The sequence below is a fragment of the Podarcis filfolensis genome (assembly GCF_964270895.1).
Source record: "Podarcis filfolensis genome assembly, chromosome: 9".
Taxonomy (NCBI): domain Eukaryota; kingdom Metazoa; phylum Chordata; class Lepidosauria; order Squamata; family Lacertidae; genus Podarcis; species Podarcis filfolensis.
Genome location: NC_139610.1, coordinates 66,682,873 through 66,702,368, shown reverse-complemented (window position 1 = coordinate 66,702,368; position 19,496 = coordinate 66,682,873). Strand labels below are relative to the sequence as shown.

The 19,496-nt window shown below is 46.2% G+C and overlaps 1 protein-coding gene across 2 annotated transcripts in view; it reads left to right on the top strand.

The window, feature by feature from the left end:
* FRAS1 (Fraser extracellular matrix complex subunit 1) overlaps positions 1 to 19,496 on the top strand; it is a 356,925-nt gene that overhangs the window by 263,975 nt on the left and 73,454 nt on the right. For both annotated transcript variants that reach the window (XM_083631513.1, XM_083631512.1), the window contains exons 30-37: positions 1,475 to 1,653; positions 4,662 to 4,778; positions 6,301 to 6,415; positions 7,975 to 8,112; positions 14,010 to 14,042; positions 15,612 to 15,743; positions 17,368 to 17,493; positions 18,841 to 19,088. In XM_083631513.1, the coding sequence (XP_083487639.1) occupies positions 1,475 to 1,653; positions 4,662 to 4,778; positions 6,301 to 6,415; positions 7,975 to 8,112; positions 14,010 to 14,042; positions 15,612 to 15,743; positions 17,368 to 17,493; positions 18,841 to 19,088 (1,088 nt within the window). The remainder of the gene's footprint in view (positions 1 to 1,474; positions 1,654 to 4,661; positions 4,779 to 6,300; positions 6,416 to 7,974; positions 8,113 to 14,009; positions 14,043 to 15,611; positions 15,744 to 17,367; positions 17,494 to 18,840; positions 19,089 to 19,496) is intronic.

Here is a 19,496-nt window from a genome sequence, read left to right as displayed (position 1 = left end):
TGACCTTTTTTCCCCTGTCCCGTTTCCTACAGTGGCCAGTTGGGTTAGCTGCTTCTGAGAAGCTCACCAACAGGGCCTGAAGATGGTCACCCTTTTGGTGTCCGATTGTCCCCCCCACCTCCCATATTCAAATGTGTGGGGCTTGCAATTATTGCCTATTCAGCTGCTACTGCTCATCTGCATTGTCTGAAGCTGCCCTTGGATTTGCTTAACTGTCGTCTCGCTTCCCTGGGACTGCCTTCGAAAAGTCCTCTTTCATTGGAAGAGAGAGCATAAGTAACATCTGGTGTTTTTGTAGAGATCAGTATATTTGTTAGATGTGCATGTTACAAAGGATTAATGTAGGATGCTGCAGCCGGCGTTCCTTGCAAGGCAGACCTTGAAATCCAGCAAGGCGTGAACATGTCCTGCGGGCACTTTTCTCCTTTTCTCGGTTGTTTGAAATATTTCTAAACTCCATTCAATGGATTCCAGGGCAGTGAACATAAAAAAATTATTCAGATGAAACACAAAAACCCATTGCAATCATAGCCGTTTGCAGACCGAGAGGCAATAGGAAATAGTATAAAAACTTAAAAGTAGACAGAGAGGCAACAAAAACCCCTTAAAATGCCAGAGCGGTTAACTAAACTGACTTGTTAGAAAACAAAGAAATGTATAGAAAGATGAGCATTGTACACCACCCTTTAGAATGAGGGGAATATATAGAGTGCACATAGAATTGAAGGGACCCCAAGGGTCATCTAGTCCAGCTCAAACCCACAACCCTGAGATTAAGAATCTCATGCTCTACCAACTGAGCTATGATAACGTTGTGCTTTTTAATTCCTTTTCATCCATTAAAATAAGTGGAACTAACTTTTCAACGGGAGAAGAACAAGTGGTATAAGATTTTGTATCAATATAGTTCTGCGTTCTTTTTTTCTTCTTTGTTGACAACGGCAACAACACAAAACGCAATGGCAAATAATGCACTTGCCTGGTGCTCAAAAGACTGCAACGCTGGTACCACCATATACCGCCAACCTTTAGCAAAAAGCTGCGGGTTCTGTGTGGGCGTCCTGGTCATTCCTGACAATTGCTGCTTGAAAGGCCATCTCCCTCTTCATCTCTCCTTCCTCAGGCGAAGTGGTGTTCCTGGTCCCGATGCCAGAATCCATCAGGCTCTCCTCCTCTGGTGGTGATTAACGACCTAAGCCTTTAATGAGGCTTCAGGCACGTTCCTCTTTACGCAGACAGCAGAAGGAGCTGGAAATATGTGCTACATCGCTATGTTTATTTCTAACTACAATGGTACCTCGGGTTACATACGCTTCAGGTTACATATGCTTCAGGTTACATACTCCACTAACCCAGAAATAGTGCTTCCAACAGTCTGGAATGTAAACAGAGTCTTGTGACTCCAAAAACTGCACAGTGGCATAACAGAAATCTAACAGAAAGGCCATCCCCCTCTTTATCTCTTCTTCCTCAGGTGAAGTGGTGTTCCTGGTCCCGATGCCAGCAGATGACCCCGGGCCAGTATGGCAGCCTCTGCCTGACGGAAGAGGAGCCACACCAACCACCTCGTTCACACAGCGAGACATCAACGAAGGCGTGATCTGGTACAGGCACTCTGGATCCGAGACAGAGAGCGACTCCTTTCGCTTCCAGGCATGTTATGCATCACCAAACTCCTTGCTTATTTAATCCCTCACAGAAATGCTTTCCTGACCGCTTGCCAGCCATGGCATCAGTCGCACTTGTCAGATTCCTCATAGTTGTTGGCAAAGATCCCTGCTAGGGCTGGGCGATATCTGGTTCTGAACATTGTGGTGCATCACCAACCTAACCTTGCCATATACTCAGGAGTCAGCAACCTTTTTCAGCCATGGGCCAGTCCACAGTCCCTCAGACCTTGTGGGGGGCCGGACTATATTTTGAAAAAAGAAAGAACGAATTCCTATGCCCCACAAATAATCCAGAGATGCATTTTAAATAAAAGCACACATTCTACTCATGTAAAAACACCAGGCAGGCCACGCAAATAACCCAGAGATGCATTTTAAATAAAAGGACACATTCTACTAATGTAAAAACACGCTGATTCCCGGACCGTCCGCGGGCCAGATTTAGAAGGTGTTTGGGCCGGATCCAGCCCCCGGGCCCTAGTTTGCCTACCCCTGCATATACTGATATAGCACAATGTTTGAAATAAGGATGGAGCTACGCAGAGGCACTGGCTGGCTTTGCGGTTTCCCCCACATTGTGCTTTTTACATAGCACACATACACACGCACATCATGATATTCGCAATATATCGCCAGGTCAAAAATTATGAAACCAATATCACGATATGGATTTGGATGTTATATCGATATATCGCCCAGCCCTTGTCCCTGCAGGCATAGAACTGTGTTACTATCAGGCCTCTTTCCCAAGATACGAATTATTTTTTTAAATGCCAAGTTGTGTTTCTCAGCAAGGCCCCTCTCATTAAGTTTAACACTCTCCTGAAAGGCTAAGCTAACTCGAATGCTTGTGTGCCATGTTTTGTACGTTTGCGTCACCGCATAGAAGCAGTTACGGTAGCACTCGGGAGGCAATTAAAGTAATTTCTGAGGTAATTAACATAAGTGATAATGAGGAAGTGTTGAAGTGCCGGATGTTGAACAAGCTAATCTTTAATTTAATGGCTGTGTTGCTGTTAACTTGCATGCATTTTGCATGACTGAAGGGTGCTGTTTTCCTTGCTGTAGCACCTTGCTGCTGGGGCCATAATTGTACGGTAAATTGTGCCAGGGGAGAGAAGCCACATCTAGCTCTATCCTACCGCAAAACAATAATCCATCTGCCGGCTTCCTGATGAATGGGGTTGGCGCTGCGGAGGAAATGCAGATGAATTATTTTTTCTTAGCGCTCAGGGAACTGCGCTTCCAGTGACCTCTAATAAAAACGGATCCCACAAGTCAATTTATGGATTTATTATTTACTTGTTGGAATTTTTTTTTTAATGTTGCCGTTTCCCATGGTTCCGTTGATAAAACATTTGGCTGCAGTCCAGAAAACTGAGCAGAATACATGGGCTCTCTGTTCCCATCTGCGAGAGGGAAATTCTCCATGTCCCCATTGTAATGGTTTCTAAGGGGTCGCTCGTGCGTAAGCAGGCACCTATTTCCCTGGCTGGGTGCAAACACCTGGCTGGGCTGCCAAAGTGAACCTTATCTGTCTGGACCGCCACTCACCCGTGGCTGACTCAGTCGCTGGCAGAATCCGTCAGTGGGCGTTTCTTAAACTTCTTCCAGCAAAGAAGTTCTTTGACGCCTAGTCTCCGCCTACTCTCCCTGCGCGGAAGCCTTCTGCGCAAGGAGGGCGTGGGCAACGGAGGACCCCTACTCTCCCCGCTGGTCCCAGGCAAGGAGTCATGGGACCGCCTCGCCACTTCCCCCACCTGCCCCCCCTTCTCCACTGGTGCTACGCTGATTCTCTTCCCCAGAAGATGGGCTGCTTCTCCCGATCCCTGGACGCTCTCTGGAATCCCTCTGGCTTTTGCTCTCCCCTTCCAGGACTGATGGCAGTTCCCTGACACCCACAGACATTCCATGCTGCAACATTCTGAGCCCATTCTCTTGCTCAAGGGAATACAGTTGGAAATTCTGACCTGCAATATTATTATTATTATTATTATTATTATTATTATTATTATTATTATTATTATATCACTTCTCAGTGGTTCTCAATCTTTCTGAATTCAGAGCATAGTTTGCACATCAACTTCTGGTCTTCCATGGGATTCCTGCTCACCAGAATGCATGTCCGCCATTCCGTGGCACATTCTCAGGTGCCTCCTCAGTTCATGAATGGCACTCTCGCCTAGCCTTTGGGACCTCATGGTTGCCTTACATGAATGGAGAGTGTGTTCTGGAGCATCCCAATGCTCCTTTTTTGATGTGCTTCGCAGAAGAAAATTGGTAAGCTGACTCGCAGGGAAGTTCATACAGTGGTACCTCTGGATGTGAACGGGATCCGTTCTGGAGCCCCGTTCGCATCCTGAAGTGAACGCAACCCACGTCTGCGCGTGCACGGGTCTTGATTCACCGCTTCCACACATGCGCATGACGTCATTTTGAGTGTCTGCACATGAGTGAGCGGCGAAACCCGGAAGTAACACGCTCCGTTACTTCCTGGTCACTGCGGAGCGTAACCTGAAAACGCTCAACCTGAAGCACATTTAATCCGAGGTATGACTGTTCTCGAAGCTACCAGCATGAGTTTGACCAAACTGTGGGAGGCAGCGGAAGACAGGAGTGCCTGGCGTGCTCTGGTCCATGGAGTCACAAAGAGTCGGACATGACTAAATGACTAAACAACAACAACATGACTGTAATTGACGTCATCAAGGGACCCCTGATAATCTTCTGAAGAGTGCAACAACACAACACAACACAACAATGGTGTTTGTTGAGAAAAGACTATGAATTGGTTTATTTGTATGTTCTTCCTGCACAGAATGAGTGTCTAGCCTGTAAGAAACTAGGCAGAGGGTTTTTTGTTGTTTTTTTTAAAGGCAATTTTTGGAGACACGCAGATTACGCAATAAACCTTAGAAGGCAGCCGCTGCACCTGTTTGTTATGATGTGTAAAAAAAATCCTCATTCATTTCTGTGTTGCCACATTTGCAGGTCTCTAGTGCTGTTGCCCCACAAGCCCACCTGGAGACGCACTTGCTCAACATTGCCATCCTGCCTCACACCCCAGATTCCCCCATGATCTCCTTGGGCTCTTCTTTCCACATGACCGTAAGTCCAACCCAAGGCAATAAACAGCGAAAAGAAGTTGCTCCTCTGTATTTCCTGGGGTTGTTTTTTAATCCATTGGTAAAGAATATTCTGCAACTAAAGCTGCAATCCGGTATCTGGTCATCATTGAACTCCAGGGGGCTTCTGAGTATATATATTTATAAGACTGCACTGTTAGATGGTGTAACCTCCCCTCTTCCATCTAGAGAGCCATACCAATGCCCAACTGCCAATACTCAGAAAGCTGTGAGGATTTGCTACGAGGTAGGCGAAAACCAAGTGGCTGGTGCCAATTTGCCAAGTGGAAAAATTCCTACCAGGCCCCTCAATGGCAACCAACCAAGGTCCATAGCAAGGTCAACAAATGAAAACCTTATTCAGCGGGAGGGTGGGAAAAGCAGGAACAGCTGGTAAGTGGCAAAGAAGGAGATCCCTGGCTGCATCCTGGTTTAAATCGGGCAGGCCACATCCCCAGAGCCAGCCAATTAGCTGGCCAGGAGGTGACACGGCCGGGAATCCCCCCAATTGCACAGGACTGGGGCCGTGAAGCCCGCAACTCCAGCTCCTCCAAAGGGCGAAAGTAGCTTTCTATCACTCTCAAAGCCCATCTAGTCTTGGGCGAAGGGGGCTCAGGAATGCTGTCCAATGACACCGAATCTGCCAGCTGTCCCTCTCCTGGTGTTTCCTCTTCTGGCTGTTCCTCACCCAGCATTTCCCCTCTGGACTATGCCCCTCTGCAAACCACTGTTCTAAATCAGTACTGTCCTGCCCTTGGGAAGGTTCAGGAAAAGGGTGTGTGTGTGACTCCCACCATTCATCCTCAGTCCAGTCCCTGACACCGAGTCACTCATCTGAAGTTCCTCTTCAAGAGCTGAAGATAAAAGCATTTTGTCCAGCTCAGCTTTCAGCTGTGTGGGAATGACTATTTGTGCCATGCTATGGTGACTTGATTTTGATCCTTTTATAAAGCAAAAAAATAATGATAGCGGTATTGGTTGTTCAGAACATTTCTGGGGTTTTATGGCAAATTGCTTGCTATGGAATTTGAGGATTTAATGACATATTATACTTTACTGATGGGATTCTCCATGCTCTCTGGCGGTGTGTGTGTGTGCCCACGCGCAGAGGGACCGTGCTTTTCAATCTCTCCTTCATAAAATGGTTTCCTGCATCATCTTGATCCAGTCTGTGTGATGCTTTCCTAAATTCTTTCTGAATAGATTGGCTGCAGGAAGGAAGGTGCTCAGTGCCATGTCGAAACTGCTTTAAATAACTTACATAGGGAGGTCAAGTGAAGTTTGGCAGAATTCTAGCTTCATCATGCTTTCAGATAGATGAGGTTTCTGTTTTGAAGTCACCCAAGTTACTCAGTCCCAACACTGACATATAACTCCCTATCTCTGTCGTATATCAGCTGCTCCCTTACCGTAATTTGTCCATTATAGGGGTTTTTTGGGGGGGGCAGGGGTGTAACTCTCCTAAGCATCTTGGTCTCAGTTTGTCACTTCTTAATTTCTTTCAGGCTCTGGAAGATCGTGTGACCCCGATAGAACCCCATCATCTCTCCTTTGTCAACTCGGAGAGCCCAACTGAGAAAGTCGTGTACAATGTGACTGTACCTTTGCCACCAAATCAAGGCAAGATAACCTAGTAAAGGAGATGTTGTGTTATTTTATTGACAGTTGAAACCTGGAGACTGGCAAAAAAAGCATCAAGGAGGGGATGGATTGTGGGGGATAGAAGCAATGAATCAGGGCTGGCCTAGAATAATGTTTATAGCTAAGCCAGCTCAGGGAAGACCAAAGAGCTGTCTTCAGGTGAAGTCTAAGGATGAGACAATTGCTTCTTTTTCTCTGTTTTTGCAACCCACTATTTATGGGACGCGGATGGTGCTGTGGGTTTTAAACCACAGAGCCTAGGACTTGCCGATCAGAAGGTTGGTGGTTCGAATCCCCGCGACGGGGTGAGCTCCCGTTGCTCGGTCCCTGCTCCTGCCAACCTAGCAGTTCGAAAGCACGTCAAAGTGCAAGTAGATAAATAGGTATCACTCTGGCAGGAAGGTAAACGGCATTTCCGTGCGCTGCTCTGGTTCTCCAGAAGTGGCTTAGTCATACTGGCCACATGACCTGGAAGCTGTACGCCGGCTCCCTCGGCCAATAAAGCGAGATGAGCGCCGCAACCCCAGAGTCGGCCACGGCTGGACCTAATGGTCAGGGGTCCCTTTACCTTTATTTATGGTGAAATTCCTAGGCTCTAATCAGATTGGCTTAGATTAAGCAGAGTTATTTTTCTGTAAAATGTGTTACGGTTAAGCAGAGCCAATCTGAATCAAGGCCCCCCTTCTGGCACCTGGCATGATGCTTCGGAAGAAGGTTGGAGACTCTGCAGGACACAGTCTTGGCATTTCGGAAATGGCTCTTGGCAAGGTGCCAAGGATGAGCAAGCCTGCCCCGGCTGCAGTGACTGCTATATAAACAACATGGAAGTGTCAAGCAAAGGGGGTGGGTTGTGTGCAGAGAGCAGCAGAAGTGTTATGAGGAGTGACAAAAGGCCTAATGTGAATTCTGTCTCCTGTGGAGTTTATGGAACTAGATTTATTGAGCTGGAGAGCTGGCATAGTGAAAGCCTGGACCCCCGTGATGAGTCAGCCCTTCTCAAGTCAAGGTTGAGGTTAGGAAAACATTTTGTTCTCTTAGGAACTGCAGAGATGCCCATTAGGCTCTCTTCATTCTTATTAGAAAGGGAGGTTTTCACACCGCTGCGCAAACACACCAGGCCCAAGTAGACCTGGGAAATGTAGCTTTCCCAAGAGATATTGGATGTTAGGGACTAACTGTGGAGATGGGAGAGAGTGGAAGGTGCGGTTCTTCTCTGTGTGAGATTAAAATCTGAGCTGAACAAGAACTCATGGAACGTACTATTCCCCTTGTAGTTGAGTTACAATTACAAGCTCCTGGCTTATATTTACAAACTCAGAAGAACTGATATCAGTGACGTCTGTATTCATCACTAGAGGTGGCAGTGTGCAGACCAGAGAGATCCTGGTTCAAGCCTCATACAAACTGACAATTAATTGGGCGGTTATTGGATGAGATACAGGAAAGACATCAGCACTGTATGTTGCATTATTAGAGTAACAAGGTATGTTTGTAACATATGCTGCGTGTTGAAAACGAAACTCTCCCTCTCTCTGCAGGCATTGTGGAGCACAGGGATAAGCCCATGTCCCCAGTAAAGTACTTTACACAGGCTGACATCAACCATGGCAAAATCGTGTACCGCCCACCTACTGCAGCCCCTCATATCAGAGAGCTGATGGAATTCTCCTTTGCTGGTAAGAAGCTAGTTGAATTGGGTAGCACGGGCAGGCAGATATCTGCTTGGGGGATCTCCACGTTGCACATTCCTGTAGTCATCATTCAGTGCCATAGCTTGCAGTATAGGCCAGGGCTTCAATAGATGCTAGGGTGAGAAAAGACAAATCCTTGTTCTTGGCATGCTAGCTTTCCATATGACAGCACTGCAGCACATTTAAGCATGTAGTCCACACTTACAGCCTAAAGTGGTATAGTCCTCCTTGTACAGCTGATACATTTCGAAGCCCAGGCTGCTTTTAAAAAAGAGAGGTTGAGAGATTTGAGATTGCAAATTGGAGCAGAGAAGCTGGCCTCTCCCTACCTGTTACCTCTCCAAAATCACTCTTTCCATGTGTTTCAACGGGCTGTTTACCTTTGCAGATATGTTTGGCACCCTATGGGTTGGGTGGAAGCAGCTTTGGAATGAAAGATTTGAAGCAGGAAAAGGTACAAACTGCGACTGCCCCCTTCCAAACTGTACTTTCCTGAAGCAGCTTTTATTGGGATTACGGTGATTCCATTTTTCCCCATGTAACATTCGGTTAGGCCCCAGGGCAGTTGTTTCTAAACTGGTGCCTTTAAGATCATTTGGACTACAACTCCCATCATTGGCTGTGCTGTCTGGGGCTGATGGGAATTGTAATCCAAAGTATCTTGGGGGCACCAGATTTGGGATAGCTTCCCTAAGAGAACCAGAATATGGGTTGAATATGGGGTTTATGCAGGTTCTAAGACCTGCTCGGCATCAAAGTCTCTTACACAAAATCTTGCACAAATCTCTCTTTCCATAGCTGCTCCTTTCACAGAATTCTGATAAGGAAAAATACGTAGATACATGTTGTGAATTTTCCTTTGTGATAGGGATTGGAAGTCCACACTGGGTTGTGGAGCTTGTGCTGATGTTCTCTGCATGAGAAATTCCATTTTCAAAGGGAATTATATTAACCATGGGCACCTCTTGTCCCGAACATTCCTTCCATTTTGTTAGAACAGCATCCTTCCCATCCGCAATGCGATCAGCTCGTTATAATGCCTTTCCAAATGATATGTGGCAGTTCTGATGATATATACAGTCTCTCATTTGTTGGACTGCGTGTTCCAAGGCAATGAAATCTAAAAGCAATTATATTACTAAATCATTGGATTTTACCAGGACATAAAATTATCAGTTCATGAAACTCCCTGGCACACTGTCAAATAATTTGTAGCGCAGGACATCGAGACATAGATCTCGGGGGTATATTACAATGCAAACAGCTGCCATTTTTGAAAGCACAAAGCAAACAAACAACCCAATTCTCCCAATGGGCCTGAAATGAGAAAATGCCCGTTTACGGATAGAAAAAAAAATGAGACTTGGTGTGGTCAAAAGAGAAAGCACGGATCTGCATAAAATTTGCATATACATGCAAATTTAGAAGTAACCACTATATTTCAGATGGGAATACAAGACATCTCACCATAGTGGGGAAGGCTGTGATCAGATGACTGGTCAATCGGTAGAGCATGAGGCTCGTAGTCTCAGCGCCGTGGGTTCAAGCCCCACATTGGGCAAAAAGAATCCTTCATTGAGAGCCAGTGTGGTGTAGTGGTTAAGAGCGGTAGTCTCGTAATCTGGGGGACCGGGTTCGCGTCTCTGCTCCTCCACATGCAGCTGCTGGGTGACCTTGGGCCAGTCACACTTCTTTGAAATCTCTCAGCCCCACTCACCTCACAGAGTGTTTGTTGTGGGGGAGGAAGGGAAAGGAGAATGTTAGCCGCTTTGAGACTCCTTAAAGCGAGTGAAAGGCGGGATATCAAATCCAAACTCTTCTTCTTCTTCTTTTGGAGGTCTTTAAGCAGAGGCTTGACAACCATATGTCAGGAGTGCTCTGATGGTGTTTCCTGCTTGGCAGGGGGTTGGACTCGATGGCCCTTGTGGTCTCTTCCAACTCTACAGTTCTGTGATTCTATGATTCTAGGTGGGGTACGGCGCTGTGGGTTAAACCACAGAGCCTAGGACTTGCCGATCGGAAGGTCGGCTGTTCGAATCCCCGCAACGGGGTGAGCTCCCGTTGCTCAGTCCCTGCTCCTACCCACCTAGCAGTTCAAAAGCATGTCAAAGTGCAAGTAGATAAATAGGTACCACTCCAGCGGGAAGGTAAATGGCGTTTCCGTGCGCTGCTCTGGTTCGCCAGAAGCGGCTTAGTCATGCTGGCCACATGACCCGGAAGCTGTACGCCGGCTCCCTCGGCCAATAAAGCGAGATGAGCGCTGCAACCCCAGAGTCGGCCACAACTGGACCTAATGGTAAGGGTCCCTTTACCTTTACCTTTACCATTTACTAGCAAGTTTTTCTGCTCAAGCCCCAGTGACAACGAATGGAAGCTGTTCAACAGCACATGTCTAGAATGTGCGCAATAGCACACATCTGAGCATTTTTTTCAGCATTTTTTAACTTCGGGATTTGGTTCCCATACTTAAGCTGGCCATGAGTGGATTTATTATGTTGTTACCGTTTTTTAAATATCTCGTTTCTTTAAAATGTGCTTTTAAATTGTTCTTACCGGTCCCATGGAAGAGGCAAATGACAAGTATAAATGAATGTTCATTTAGAAGGCCTATTCCAATCCCAGAATGGTTTCGGAGCTTTGCAGTCCATGGCCAAAAATGTTTCAGTTTCAAAGAGGTCCCTCATGGGAACCCTGATAGTACATACAGCGAGAGAAGGAGAGATTTTTGCCTTGTAAATCTGCAGCAATAACCAAAATGTTACAGAATCACGAGCAGAGATTTCAATCTGCAAGAACTGGTAGGAAGAGGAGAAAAAACCGGCTTGGAGTTATATCCATATCTATATCTAGACTTATTTTAAATATAGGGATTGCAGCCTTGATTGAATAAGGTTGCAGCCCTAATTGTCTCTACGCCTGTTGAACTAAATGGGGCTTAGGTAAAGGTAAAGGTACCCCTGACAGTTAAGTCCAGTCGTGAACGACTCTGGGGTTGCGGCGCTCATCTCGCTTTACTGACCGAGGAAAACGGCGTTTGTCCGCAGACAGCTTCTGGGTCGTGTGGCCAGCATGACTAAGCCGCTTCTGGTGAAATCAGAGCAGCGCACGGAAACGCCGTTTACCTTCCTGCCGGAGCGGTACCTATTTATCTGCAGTGGTACCTCGGGTTACAGATGCTTCAGGTTACAGACGCTTCAGGTTACAGACTTCGCTAACCCAGAAATAGTACCTCGGGTTAAGAACTTTGCTTCAGGATGAGAACAGAAATCGCGCAGCAGCAGCGCAGCGGCAGCAGGAGGCCCCATTAGCTAAAGTGGTACCTCAGGTTAAGAACAGTTTCAGGTTAAGAACGGACCTCCAGAACGAATTAAGTTCTTAACCCGAGGTACCACTGTACTTGCACTTTTGATGCGCTTTTGAACTGCTAGGTTGGCAGGAGCTGGGACCAAACAACGGGAGCTCACCCCGTCGCGGGGATTTGAACCTCTGACCTTCCGATGGGCAAGCCCTAGGCTCTGTGGTTTAGACCACAGCATAAATTGGGGTGGGTAGAATTGCAGCCTTAGGGTGCTTCTGGACTATTGCTATTTACGCATGAGAGTCGGGTGGGATACTGGCACAGTCAGTTGCTCTTGTGCAACCGTCCTGTCTCAGCATCGCAATCAGACTTTTTGCAATAAGGAAAGTGAAGGGAAAATTCACAATTAATTATGGGATTACACTCACTGCAACATCCTCTAAGCTTCATGTAGCAAATCGGAGGAAATGCTCAATAAACAGGTTATCTGGAAGCAACCTTAGTCTCTGCTAGTGCTGGATGTCTTAGGTTGCACTCTACAAAATTGTAGAGTTGGAAGGGACCCTGAGGACCAATCCCCTAGTCCACCCCCTGCAAAGCAGGAATATACAGCTCTCCCATGCGGGGATCGAACCTGCAACCTTGGCGTTCATCACCAAGCTCTTACCAACTGAACTTTCTGGAAGAAAGCTGCAATATTTGGATCCCATTTTTAGAAACATGTTATCAACAGGCATATAAATCGTCCAGTGCAGCGGGATGCGGGTGGCGCTGTGGTCTAAACCACTGAGCCTCTTGGACTTGCTGATCGGAAGGTCAGCGGTTCGAATCCCTGTGACAAGGTGAGCTCCCATTGCTCTGTCCCAGCTCCTGCCAACCTAGCAGTTCAAAAGCATACTAGTGCAAGTAGATAAATAGATACCACTGTGGCGGAAAGGTAAACGGCATTTCTGTGCGCTCTGACACTCGTCACGGTCCTCCGTGCGCCAGTAGCGGTTGCCTGCTGGCCCCATGACCCGGAAAGCTGTCTGTGGACAAACGCCTGTTCCCTCGGCCTGAAAGCAAGATGAGCGCCGCAACCCCATAGTCACCTTTGACTGGGCTTAACTGACTTTACCTTTTACTTTTACCTAGTGCAGCACCATAAGCAGATATAGAAGCCATTTCTTTTGTCCATGTAATGGTTCTAGGGGTTGCTCGTGCGTAAGCCGGTGCAAACACCTGGCTGGGTTGCCTGAGTGAACCTTTTCTGTCCGGACAGCCACTCACCCGTGGCTGTCTCAATCGCTGGCAGAATCCGTCAGTGGGCGTTTCTTAAACTTCTTCCAGCAAAGAAGCTCTTTGACGCCTAGTCTCCTCCTACTCTCTCTGCGCGAAAGCCTTCTGCGCAAGGAGGGCGTAGGCAGCGGAGGACCCCTACTCTCCCCGCTGGTCCCCGGCAAGGAGTCATGGGACTGCCTCGCCGCTTCCCCCATCTGCCCCCCTTCTCCACTGGTGTTACGCTGATTCTCTTCCCCAGAAGATGGGCTGCCTCTCCCAATCCCGGGATGCTCTCTGGAATCCCTCTGGATTTTGCTCTCTCCCTCCGGCGCTGATGGCAGTTCCCTGACAGTCCAGCTGTTGCTTCTCTGTCTGCAAATGCCTGAGATTGAAGCTACAGGGGCTATACTTTGCCCATGTGGCAGTTTAAGAGACACAAACCGCTTGACTGTTTCTAGATGTAGGACCTTGAATAGGTCACCCATGCTAAATGCACTCTTAACGATAGCACTCTTGGGTTTGCCTTCAGATGAAATACTTCAAAATATTTCCGCCGCATCAATGTTCTTTGACCTGAGAGTCCCGGATGTTGTCAAGCTACAACTCCCGACCTCCCCAGCCAGCTTAACCTTCAACCTAAGGTTGAAGGGCACGGAGCTAGCTCAAGAGTTGCTAGCCTGTGGACCTTCAGATATTGGACTCCAACTCCCATCAGACCCACCCCTTGTGGCTGATAGTCAGGGCTGATGAGAGCTGTAATCCAGCAACAAATGGAGGGCCACAGGTCAGCTATCCTTCAACTAGATCTAAGAGAGGCGTACACACCATGCATTTTAAGCACATTCTCTCTTCAAAGAATTCTGGGCACAGTTGTTTGCTAAGAATGCTTGGAAATGTACTTTGTGATGGGTAAGCTACAGTTCTTTGAGAGGTGCATGTGTGCTTTACAGGCATATTTAAGGCTTAGGCTCGAAAGCTGCAGGTAGTAAGAGTTCCCACAATTTTTTCTGGAGTTTTAGCGCTACTGTAGGACCTCCGAGCCTTCTCCCACTGACCTCACATGTTCAGTGCTTCTGAAAGGAGGTAGACCAACTTGGAGCGAGCTGTTTATTTACAAGATGAGCTGAAATCCAAGGGGCTATTGGCTCAAATTCTTAATATGCTCATTATTTCAAAATGGAGGGAGTTTGTTTCTGGACCTCACCCCACCAAATCTCATCGGCCTCACTAGCTGAAGTGGTTTTGTAGGTCAGGTAAGGCGACATTGTATTTTGCCACACGCTGAAAACAATTACGTTCTCTTTTTGTGTTTAATTTCCTCTAGGCCTTCCAGAATCCGTCAGCTTTCGTTTTACAGGTACACATCGCCCTGCAGTTCATTTTCTAACGTGTTGCGAGCTTGTTTCGTATGTTGTTAATACCTGCTAGTTTAAAAATAACAGTGATTAAATCCTAGCTTGCGATAAAGGTGAAACAGCATGATTAGCAATCTTAGCAAGAAAAGAAAAAAGATCAAGGGATGTGAAAGGAAATTAGCAGGGAGAAGTGATCGTGTGAGGGGGTGCTTAACCCTTCCTCCTCCTGTTGTTTCCCCCCAACTGCTTTTCTCCACACACCTCCAACTAGGGAGAGGAAGATACAGGGACATGCAGTAGGCAGGAGAAAGCTCTTAAGCACACCCTTCTCATTTACCTTGCTGCTGTCAAATGTCCTCATTCTATCACAGTGCTTTGCAGCTGTTTAGTGGGCCTCAGGATTCTAGAGCTGGGTTCTAGTAAAGCTTTGACCTAATACGTATAGGCAACTTTCCTGCAGATAATGGAAGACAGTTATTTTTAGGGGGCGGAACAGTTACTGAAGCTATTATAGTTGTTGTTATGTGTTTTTTTTAAGAGGATTGCATTTTCTATAAAAGTGTGAATTAGTTCATTTCCTGCAGATGATGAAGACAGTTTTGGGTATTTTGGGGGGTGGGGGCAAATCCTAGGTAGGGGGGCAAGGATAAATTTTACTGAAGTTATTATAACCCTTTACATAAAAGTAAATTAGTTATCATAGACTAGCAAAATGCTTATTATGAAGGACGAAGGGGGAGAGGGTAGATTTTTAGAGACACACATCCTAGATGATGATGATGATGATGATTTTAACAATATCCTACCTTAACGTTAGGTTAATGTCCAAGGCGGTTTACTTAGCAATATTGAAAGGGGGGTGGGAAACAAAGTAAAAAACAACAACCACATATCAACAAATATGCAACACCAAAAGGAGCAGTACACCATATCCAGCCAAACCCAACGGCAATTAAAACCCACCAGAGGGGTTTGGTGAATGAAACTACAGTCGTACCTCGGAAGTCGAATGGAATCTGTTCCGGAAGTCCGTTCAACTTCCAAAACGTTTGGAAACCAATGCACGGTTTCTGATTGGCTGCAGGAAGCTCCTGCAGCCAATCAGAACCCGTGGAACCCACGTCAGACATTCGGGTTCCAAAGAACGGTCACAAACCGGAACACTCACTTGCGGATTTGCAGCGTTCGGGAGCCAAAGCGTCCATGTTACAGGGCATTTGGGATCCAAGGTACGACTGTATTGTAAGCCTGGTGTTTAAAGGACAGTGAAACAGCAAATGCGTTTGGAAAGGATGTTCAACAGCAAGGGCACCACTACAGAAAAGACCATTCTTAGTAGCCACCCACCTGATCTTTGAGGGTGCATATAGGTACGTAGATTCATATGAGATGCCATATTTCAAATACCCCAATCCTAGGCCATTTGTAACACTATAGGTCAAAACTGGCACTTTGAATTGCAGCGAGTCATTTACTTCACTTGCAAGTCGGCAGGGGAGAATTGTGTTGTTGTTTTTTTAGGGCTGGTTCTTATATATAAGGCAAATTCATTTAAATGGTTTTCCCTTCAGTCTCAGATGGAGAACATACAAGCCCCGAGATGACATTTACTATCCACTTGCTCTCTACTGATGATGGATCGCCGTTATTCCAGATCACTGCTCCAGTCCTTGAGGTCAGCCAAGGAGGCAGAGCCACTATCGGTAAGGAGAAGGAGCAAGAAATCCAGCAGACTCAGGCTGCAGCCCACAGCCCAGTTGCAATTCACACACATTGCAGTCCACTTAGGATCTTTCCATAAATTAGCTGGTCTATGGTTACCAGATTTTTTCAATGAATCTGGGGACACTTTTATTTTTTATTTTTTTTGAAGCTGAGTAGCCACAGGGAGTCAGTAGTGGGGATGGTAAGGCAAAAGACCCTGGGCCCACGCACACATGCATACTGTATAAAGGCACAAGGCCCTTCTTTCCCACCCTGTGAAACACAAATGCTGAACCAGAGCCAGGGCTTTTTCGGCTGTGGCCCCGATCTGGTGGAACGCTCTGTCACAAGAGACTAGGGCCCTGCGGGACTTGACATCTTTTTGCAGGGCCTGCAAGACAGAGCTTTTCCACCAGGCCTTTCGCCAAGGCACAGTCTGACCCCCTCCTTTGGCAATCCTCTCAGAACTCTAGCCCAATGGTTGCCATTAATCTGATTTGAATTAATTTTATAATGAAATGATTTTAGAATGTTGCATTATTTTACTGTTGTTAGCTACTCTGAGCCCGGCTTCGGCTGGGGAGGGCGGGATATAAATAAAATTTTATTAATGATAATAATTATTATTATTATTATTATTATTATTATTATTATTATTATTATTCCCCATGTGTAGCCCTGTTTCCCTTCTGCTGCAGTTCCTCCAAAAGCAAAATCATTTATCTTGCTGTCCACTGTGGCGAACTTATCATGAAGTTATGTCGTTCTTAGGTTATTCCACCCCATTCATTTCAGTGCAATGGAAATAGGGGTGGAGGGTGGGGCTTAAGCAATTATATATCATTTGTGGTCTGGAAGCAACAACAAATACAGATAATACAGTTGTACCTTGGAAGTCGACCGGAATCTGTTCCGGAAGTCCATTCGACTTCCTAAATGTTCAAAAACTAAATCGCAGCTCCTGGTTGGCTGCAGGAAGTTCCTGCAGCCAATCAGAAGCCACGGAAGCCCCGTCAGATGTTCGGCTTCCAAAAATAGTTCGCAAACTGGAACAGTCACTTCTGGGTTTGCAGCGTTCAGGAGCCAAAATGTTTGGGAACTACTCTGTTCGAAAACCAAGGTACGACCGTATTTGCTGACTGACTTCTGTTCTGCACATGGGACGAGTAAGCTGATATTAGCATTTTTCACCTCTATGTCTGCCGAAATATGCATTCATGAACGTAGTATTTCTTACACTGCCTGTTTCCTAAGCATGTTATATTCACCTATGCACATTCATTGGCCAATGTGGGAAATAGGCACATTTTCCAGTAACGCATGGAGACAGTGAACATCAACTGGGCAAGATGCAAAAATCACCTTTTGATAGCGTTCATTTGCACACATTCTCTGTTGTTTTGGCAACTTTCAGAATCTAGTCAAATTATCTAGGAACTGTAAGTGCTTTGGTTTCTGTGCTTTTAGCATTGGTCGAGGATGTGCCTGTTTATAGTGTTGTTTTTGTGTCATATGCTTCACTCGTCTCCCTTTGTAAGCTGCTCATACTAAAATACTCCAGCTTTTCTGAGAGGATAAAAACCCAAATAAATGCATTTTGCTTCCCCTACTTGGATCCCTCAGGGATACAGCTGACAGTGAGCGATGTGGACACAACTCCTGAAGACCTTTTCTTTGAAGTGGTGGATCCTCCTCATCATGGAGATCTCTTCAAGCACAGCTCCACATTCCCAAGCCGCCTGAGTGCAGGTAGGCATGTGTTTGTTTGTTTTTTTGTAGACTAAGACACATCTCTCTGTAAGGAAAAATGTGTGGCATGTACATCAAACTGTGTGTGCTTATTTTTCTTGGAATGTAGACATACCCTGTGTGTCACGGTGGCCTGGTATTTTTTTAAACAAATTTTATTGCTTTTTAAATAAAACAAATACAAGAACCATTCAACACTTATCTGGCTGTACATCTAATGGTGTTTGTTCTATCCAATGAATAGTTAATATTCAAACCTATTACAGTTGTACCTTGGTTGACAAACGCCTTGCGGCTCGAACGCTTTGGCTCCCGGACGCCACAAACCCAGAAGTGAGTGTTATGGTTTCTGAACGTTCTTTGGAACCTGAACATCCGACGGGGCTTCCGCGGCTTCCGATTGGCTGCGGGAGCTTCCTGCAGCCAATCGGAAGCCGGGTCTTGTTTCTGAACGTTTTGGAAGTCGAACGAACTTCCAGAACAGATTCCATTCGACTTCTGAGGTACAACTGCACTTAACGTAACTCCTCCACTGAGAAGATTGAGCGGTTGGCATAACAAGGTCTTGATTTGGGTCATGAACATCGTTAAAGAAAGGGGAGGTCTCTTTTCGCGTTTCTTGGGAGGTCTCTCTTTTCGGTGCCTGTGTATTTGTGACAAAACAAACCCTTGCGCCACAGTTCTCACCGTGTGTGGGTTTTTTATTATTTAATTTATTTATTGGGCAACCCCCTCCCAACTTCCTTCCTTCCTTCTTCTTTATTTTTAATGTATTTTTATTAAATATTTTCTTGATTTACAATGGTATGTGCAATGTCTCTCTCTTGTATTTTTCCCCCACATAACACATTATTATTTTTTTACAAATTGGTTTCATTTGTTGAGACATTAGGAAGGAAATGGGGAAAGAGATGGGGTGGGGAGATTGGGGGTGGAGTCGGGTGGTGATGTTTCTATTTTACTTACTATATGTAGGGTTTGGTGTCAGTGTTGCTTGTGCAGGTTCTTTGATGTTCCTTTGGTGGTGAGAGAGGCTGGGGTTGGCCTAGGGTGTGGTTGTTCATTTGTGGTTGGCTGTGGTGGTCTTTGTTTTCATGTGTGAGTGGGGTGGGTGGGTGTTTTGGATCAGGTTAGCCATATTGATTTGTATGCTGTTGGTGGATTTTTGTCATTGTCTTGTTGGGCCATTGTCTTGTTGGGGAGCCATACTGGGTTGAAGGCATCTTCTTCTATTTGTCCCCGTGTCAGTTTCAGTTTATTGGTTAATTTTTCTAGTAAGGCTGTTTCCCAAGTTCTCACCATGTTGTACACGGAAAACTCCTGATTTCAACCTTTCTTTCTGAGAAGGAGATACCTTCACGTATGAGGAGGTCACCAGGAATGCTCTGCAGTATATCCACGATGGTTCGTCCGCAGCGGAAGACGCTATGGAGATTTCAGTGACTGATGGCATCACCACAGCAACGGCCGTACTGAAAGTTGAAGTAGCCCTGATCGACAACGAAGGCCCCAGGCTGGATCCTGGCTGCTCACTCTCCATCACGGTGGCTGCTAAAAGCTCTGTGATCATCACCCGATCCCACTTTGCCTATATTGTAAGTGCACCATTCGTTTCCAGCCTCTTAGCCTCGATAATGTACCAGTCTATCAGCCTGTTGAGGTGTTAGGGGAGGGGGCAGTACCTCTGGTGGGGGGCACATTTGGGGTAGTCTGTCCTCATCCTGCACTCTGCTCTCACCTGTGGCACCTAGAAGTTGTCCGCATTTGACAGCATCCACAACCGGGGAACAGCTTTGATTGGCCAGGTAAACCAGGTGAGGGTAGCTGATGGGTCTCAAACCCTCAGTGAGTTAGGGACTTCCACTTCATGCAAAGACAGACTCTGTTGGATTGCATGGACGGGGAGGAAAAAAATTGAGAAAATTTAGAGCCATCCTTTAAAACGTAACAAAAGATACTAAAAAAGATTAAAATTGCCTCAACTTCCAAAGCATCTGCGTAGG